Source organism: Solanum lycopersicum, chromosome 6 (assembly GCF_036512215.1).
Source record: "Solanum lycopersicum chromosome 6, SLM_r2.1".
Classification (NCBI taxonomy): domain Eukaryota; kingdom Viridiplantae; phylum Streptophyta; class Magnoliopsida; order Solanales; family Solanaceae; genus Solanum; species Solanum lycopersicum.
Window position 1 is genome coordinate 27133928 of NC_090805.1, and position 7497 is coordinate 27141424.

The 7497-nt window shown below is 33.9% G+C and overlaps 1 protein-coding gene across 1 annotated transcript; it reads left to right on the top strand.

Moving 5' to 3' along the window:
- The first annotated feature begins 158 nt into the window (after positions 1-158).
- LOC101268400 (uncharacterized) lies at positions 159-6493 on the top strand. The gene is made up of 5 exons (XM_004240695.4): positions 159-609; positions 3007-3268; positions 3356-3552; positions 4359-4546; positions 5981-6493. The coding sequence occupies exons 1-5, from the start codon at positions 515-517 to the stop codon at positions 6265-6267; spliced, it is 1029 nt and encodes a 342-aa protein (XP_004240743.1). The 5' UTR covers positions 159-514; the 3' UTR covers positions 6268-6493.
- The last annotated feature ends 1004 nt before the right edge of the window (positions 6494-7497 follow it).

The window sequence follows — 7497 nt, forward strand, 5'->3', positions numbered from 1 at the left end:
TTAAGTAGAGGTGCATTTTACTATACTAATAATATTAATAATGCTTTAAAACTTAAAATTTGACTATTACTACGCTATACCGTTATTCAATATTTAAAATGTATTCATTGACATTGATGAAATATTACATAAATTATAATTTAAACTAACGCTCCTATATCGAAATATATTTGTAGAAGTATTATTCCAAAAAAAAAGTATATTTGTATTTTTCCCAAAAAAGTGTTGGTTAAATTTAGGAAGAAAAGCCGCGTAAGGGAATCCACGTGGCTTGTGGTGAAACGGTAGAGGGAGTGGTAATCACGAGATTCTGATCTCCTCTCAACTCAACTTTACCTGTCACAAATCTCCTCTCTCTCTCTTGGTTGTGTTCACGTCGTTCATCCATTTCTACTCATCATCTTCTCTCTTCTTAAAATTGCTATAAATTCTACTCACTATGCGACCTGTTGCTTTCATCCTTTGATTCCTTTACCAACTCTTCCTTTTTACTTTTTTCCACTTGCTGATTTCCATGGAAATATGTCGTCTGCTTCTCTTTTTTGCTGCGATTTCTTTCATTTTCCGGCTTATCCATGCTAACTCCGGCGAAGATGATCCCATTTATCAGTAAGTTCACCTTCAATTCTATGCTACTTTCACTTGTTCTACTATTCTAGCTAGTTTATTGTTGTTTCGAATTACTAGTGATTAGACTCCAAAATACTACTATTATGTTTGATTTTTCTAATAACTTGAGGGATTTAGCAATTTGCACTGCCTGATTATTTATAGCATGAATTTACTAAACAATTAAATTGGAAGGAGAGTGCTCGATGCGTGGAGGAAACTTTTTTACCTAGGAAAATCGTTTTTCGGAGTAACGTGGGGTATAAAGTAGGTGACTTATGGTAGATTTTTTAGGCGGAGGAGAGTAGGAAGTTTGTGTTTTCCGGTTAATTTTTTGGATATTGAATAATAGTGTTATAGTTTAAGTTGAAATAAGTGATATAGAGTATGTTTTGGGAAAATTATGAAGAAAAATAACCTTTACTCATCAGTGACAGATAGGTATTTACTCTCTCTTGGTAGAAAATATTTTTGGTTGTACCAAACACTGTTGAAGACCTTTTCTAGCTATTAAAGCTTTTTTTTTTTGTTATTCTTGACATATATTGATACTTTACTTTCTAAAATTGATAGCTGAGTCATTTGAAATTAGAAGTGAGAGTGTTGTTTCACTTGATTAGTGTGTGCCTGCTCATACATTTGGGAGATGGAGAGTTATTTTTTGTTTCTCTATTGTTGAAATCTACATTTCAAGGGATTTCAATAGTCAATGAGCGTTTATCTTGTGGTAAAAATCTGTGTTTCTTGTGTTGTTGAATTTTTGTACTTGCTTATCCAAAGAAATGGAATTGGATTTCTAGAGTAATGTGGAATCAGTTGATCTTTTCTTGTAGAAAATTAAAACCTGTATATGCCTATATGGTGCGTTACACTCCTTTGGATCATTAGTGATTTACTCATGGACTAAAATGCTCTGTGGTCAAGGAACTTGTTACTGTGGGGAACTTTTTCTTTCTGAATAAGTATCATTTAGACATGACTTCAACCACATAGATATTGACGTTAGTCTTTAGGAGCTGCTTTCTCTTAGCACTTGCATTTTAACTTCTTAAAATTACAAGTCATACAACTAAGTGATGTCGAATGCTGGTGGCATTTTAAATAAAAAAGGTTTAAATTTGGTTTGGCTTGTTTTATTTTTATGTTTCTACAAAATATTTGGTCTTTATTCGTTTTGAGGTTTTCGGAGTATGAAAGAGCATTTTCGAAAAAACAAAAGCAATGAAAACAGTTGTTTATAGGCCTTAGAGTTCAAACTAATGTAGGATTTAGAATGTGTATATATTAGACATGTTTTAATCACGTTCTTCTTAATATGTATTAGATTATTGATACCTCAATATTTTATCTCTTGAGTTAATTGGTACTAGTGAACTACTTATTTACATCATAAGATTATTAATTAGGAGAGGCACCGCATGTCCTCAAAAACTGTGGTTAGTTGCAGAACATTACTCGTAATATTTTTCTTTAGTGCTAAGATCCAAATTTACATAGATTTCTCTTTTTTAGCTTGAGGGCATTAGTCAAAAGCCTAAGTGGTTATAGCTCCCACCTGCGGATGATTGAACTGCCTTTCCTTTCAAACTGAGCTACCATGATTCTTGCTAACTGCATCGAATTCTTTGGATTAAAGAAGACTGTTTTTTAGAGTGGATTCCTTCCCTTAAGCCAGTATCATTTGGCTTTTGAGCTGGGAACTCCTGTTTACCTTATGACAGGTATTCTTTCTTATAGATATCATCAAAAAATTTCCAAAATGTCAGTGATCCTCAATGCAAATCTCTGATCTGATTTTTTAGTTTAGCTTTGATCAAGTTCATTGAATACAATTTAACATTTGACTGTTAGAAAACCCACATAACCTAAGCTAAATGAATGCAACTATCCTTAAAGCCCATATAGCCAAGGCCTCTATGACTTCAGCTATTAAGACACACGTTCCAAAACACAGCTGAAGCATGAATAGCCTCAGAATCTGCAAATATCAAGAACGATCCCAAGAACTAGTGATAACTGAGACTCCACGTATGTTTGACCAGACAATTGCTGATGGATACGTGTGGAAGATGGAAACATAACTTTCTTTACATGTTCTTGTATCTTCTTGACAAAATCCTGAAATGCAATTAGCAGTATATGCATATAAAACCATACATTCTGAAAAATTCTTAATCTTGTAGCCACCCTCTGGACTATAGTATACTTAAGGTTATTGCAGTCAGCTATTGGTTCTCTCTGTACTCCTGCATTCTTGAATAGAGGCTTGACTTCATTCATGGTGATAGTTTTATGGGCTGGATACCGATTAAATTTCATGTATCTGCTTGTTTTCTGCCGCAGTTTTAAAGTTATCTGTTTCATGACATCTGATCACTAAATTTGTTGGTTTCACAGAGCATGTGTTGGTCACTGCAAGGAGACTGGATGTGTGGGGGGAAAATGCTTTCAACATTGTAATTTTTCTTCTGGGGAAAATCCAATTGATGGTCCATGGTACCTGCAGGAGCCACTTTATCAAAGATGGAAACAATGGGACTGCCTTAGTGATTGTCGATACCACTGTATGATTGCCAGAGAGGAAGAAAGGCAGAAACTTGGTCTTCAACCTATCAAATATCATAGGAAATGGCCATTTCAACGTGTTTATGGAATTCAGGTTCTTCATTAAATTAGATTAATCTTTTACTTACATCTAGCATATGATATAATTCATTCATCTTAAGATAGTCCTATCCTAAATCAGGAACCTGTTTCTGTGGCATTCTCTGTCCTGAACCTTGCTATACAATTCCATGGATGGGTATCATTTTTTATTCTAGTGAACTACAATCTACCTTATAGCCCGAAGAAGAAGCCATATTATGAATACACTGGCTTGTGGCATATCTACGCTATTTTGTCAATGAACTCCTGGATATGGAGTGCTGTTTCCCATAGTAGGTGAGTTTCCATTCTTTTTGTTTCTCTCTTATTATAAATTTCTATACTGTAAACTGCATAAGTGTAGTTTTATCTGTAATAGTGTAGACTGTTTGGTGCATGTAAATCTTGAGCTTTAGGAAAGACTTTTTCTTAATTGCAGGAACCTCATTTAGCTTACACAGGGAGAGAGAGAGAGAGGGGGGGAGAGGGACACTTTTATTTGATTAAGTTACTCCCGGTTCAGACTTATATAGTACTATTTCCTTATTACGCCATTCGAAAAATAATGACAACTTCCTAAGTTTGATGACAAGCTTTTACAACCACAAAAATGTAATGGAATATTTAAGATTACAAGTTCAAAACTCTTATAGCCTCACAATTGTCATGGCATATTTAGGACCACAAGTTTCAAAATCTTTTATTGCTTAAACTTCGTGCTCCGTCAAACCATGACTTAAACACTTCTCAACATGTCCTTGCAAGTGCTTTCCTGATTCTTATCTTTGTTGAAGCATGTGGTAGTACCTTTTATTAACAGGTTGTGATAAAAATTGAACCTGGGATCTTTTCTGCTTTGCTACCATGTGAATTATATGATACTTCTTCTGGGCTTAAGTTATTATAGAGAGGACACTTTTGAGTTAAGGTCTTAACACTTCTTAATTATAATTGTTGTTTAAGACTGCCTACATTTGTTACTTTTCAGAAAAGTTCCATGTTGGGTAACTGACACTGTTTCTCTAATGTAACGATGCTGTTTTTTTTAATTTACAGTTTCTCTGTTTGGATTTTCCTTGTTTAATGTTCTTGATTGATTGCAGAGATGTGGAATTGACTGAGAAGCTGGACTATTCATCCGTGGTTGCATTTATTGGGTATTCTCTTCTTGTTGCTATATTGCGAGCCTTTAATGTGAGAGATGAGGCATCAAGGGTAATGATTGCTGCTCCCATTGTTGCGTTTGTGACAACCCATATCTTGTATCTGAACTTTTATCAACTCGACTATGGTATGTCCCCTTCCAGCATAACTTTCTTCCTGTTGAACAGTGCATGATTTTCATCAAGCATACGTTATTTCCTCCTAGGCCTAGAAACAATACATCAACTCCTTAGATGATTGTAGCACCATTAGCCCAATTTGCTCTAGGATCCTTTTATTTTTCAGCTTCTGCAGTATATGTTAATGCAAAAACTTGGTTAAGTAACTTCCTATAGTTTCTCTATAAAGACATATTCAAGTGGATCGATCATTATTAGGGAGGAGGCCGTAGATGTGGGTAGATGATTAAATTTACTTTCAAGTTATTATGCATGTCCGTTGGATGGGAGTAAAGATGTAGATTGAAATGAATGGATCTTATGAAAGGTAAAATGTTGCTTGTTATTTTGAATCCAGTCTGCCTTAATGAGGTTGAGCGCCTTTTCCCAATGGCGTTTTTTAAGATATCAAATAGGTGATTTGTGGGGTGTCAACCACTATGAAGGTGAAACAAAGCTAACAAAAAACTCTCTAAAAATCTGTTAGAACTGATCATATTAGGCTATCTACTTCACCTACCTCCTTTGATCTTAGTTCAATTTGTGATTCCTGAAGATTTGGTCCTAAGGAGTGGAAAATGGGCTGTTTGAGCTGAAATTGGGAGGGACAAAATGGATTGTACCGATAATTGGGTCCCTACTCAACCCTGCCTAAGAGTTTCTATAAGATTCGATGGGGGAAGATGGATTGGATAATGGGTCATAATCCAACCTACCCATCTCTTACCAAGTTTTAATTTTCTTTATTTATTTTTTATAATTAATTTAACTATCAAAATGAAGGAAAACTTCTTTATTACAACTATGTATAACATATCTAACAATTTTATTTTCATTTATTTAAATATTTTAACAAGATTTATCATGGGTCAATTTGGGCTAATGCGTATCCCAAATTAAGCCAACTTTCAGATGGGCTGAATTTTGTGCGGTCAAGGTGGGCTGAGTTAATAAATGGGTCAATTTAAATATTTTGTTTCGTGGAGTTTACTTGAGGTTATTTTGTGTTTCCTTTGGGAAATTAAGTAAAGAGTGACACAAAAATGACAAAGAATGGATATAGAAGAACAAAATGCATCTTAGAGAATCCAGTTTGACTTGATGAGGATGGTGTCACATGATAATCTTGCCACAGGACCAAAGATTTGTGCAAATAGTATTTATCATATATATTCAGTCACTAATGAAACAAAATAGAAATAACTCTAAACAAGAAAAAAGTAGACCTAATTCAATTTGTTCTTTAGTCATTTAACAGTTATTGAATATATGAGTCGAATGTTCAATTACTATGTTGTTCGACCATAGAAATTACTGATTGTGTTTAAGTGGTAGCTCTATACGTCATGAACTTTTTACATGATACGAGGTGTGGAAGTTGAAATTTCTAGATTATCTTGCAGGATTAAACATCAAAGTCTGTGTTGGTATGACCATGCTGCAGTTCATTTTATGGGTTGTCTGGGCAGGATTTACTCGTCATCCATCACGCTGGAAGTTGTGGGTTGTGGTGGCTGGCGGAGTCCTTTCCACACTTATTAAGATATATGACTTTCCCCCATATCTGGGATATGTAGATGCCGATGCTTTATGGCACGCTATGTCCATTCCTCTCACCTACTTGTGGTGGAGTTTCGTAAGGGATGACAGTGAATTTGGAACAACAACTCTCATCAAGAAAGCAAAGTAGAATCAGAAGCAGGTTGTATTCAAGTCTTACGTAGTTTTTGGTTGGTTGTTGTTTTTTTCTTGCATGTACGTGTTTCATGGAAATGCTTAGCGGCCATGCGAGTTTCTGTTTTTCCAACTTCAATAGGTCTAGTCCAAACGCATATTGTTTTATTTCCACACTTTTTTTCCCTATGGTCTTGTAAAACACAGCTGAAAGTTATAATGTACTTATGTGGTTTGTAGTTTGTATTCTGCACATTTATTCAGGGAGGAGTTCTTACTGTACCTTCGCACAACAAAGTCATTTTAAGCTCCTTGGAGTGTTAATAGTGCTGGGGTTTGTGTCAATTTCTAAGTTCCAATAGTGCTTGTTGGTGTATATGCATTTTATTATTAAAATAAAATATTAATCGCATATCTTAGTGGGTATAAATTTTGATAAAATATGATTATTAGTTCTACTTATATGACCGTTAGTTCTTGCAACTCTTACTGTCATTAGTTAGTTTCTTGGAACTCATGACCATTAGTTTGTTATAACTTATATAACATTTATCACATTTATCTACCCACATTCTACCTATTGATTATATAGAAGACTTTTCAGCTATAAGTAGTGGTGTTTCTTCTTTTTGAAGTATCTCGAGAAAGATGAGAAGTTTAATATTATATTCTCTCCGTCCATTTTTAGTTGTCATGGTTTCTATTTTTAGAGTCAAATTATAAAAATTTTGACTAACATTTTAAGATGTATTATTTCATCATGTTGATATGCAAAAAATTACAATTTATAGTATTTTTCATATTGTTTTTTAATATCTAATTTTTTTATTTACAATATCGAATTAATCTAATCTAAATTAACATTAAAAATTAGTTTAATTAACTTTCGAAAAGTTAAACAAAAGTGAACAGAGGGTGTATAGTAGTGAAAGAGAGAATTGAGACAGAAAATATTTTAAGTCTTCAACTATATTCACTACACAAAAGAGAGTAATTAAATGTTGAAGGGAGGTGTTCTTTTGTGGAGTTGTGGACTCTTCAACTAATCCAGAGTTGTTTGAGTTGTATGACGTTCTTGAATTGTTGTATCTTAGAGGAGACAAGTCAACAAAAATATACTTATGGATCAGTGTAGATTATACTGTAGTTGGTTCAAATTTCCTATAAAAAGAGCTAGGAATTTGCGTCTCAATCTAAAGATTTATTTATTCAACTTTGTTCATTTTATTTTCAACTGTAATTTATT

Bases quoted from the DNA above. Each gene is read 5' to 3' on its own strand.
- LOC101268400 (XM_004240695.4), top strand. From the start codon at position 515: ATGGAAATATGTCGTCTGCTTCTCTTTTTTGCTGCGATTTCTTTCATT. The intron at 3,269-3,355 runs GTTCTTCATTAA...ATCCTAAATCAG, and splicing joins AACGTGTTTATGGAATTCAG to GAACCTGTTTCTGTGGCATT. The intron at 3,553-4,358 runs GTGAGTTTCCAT...GATTGATTGCAG, and splicing joins AGTGCTGTTTCCCATAGTAG to AGATGTGGAATTGACTGAGA.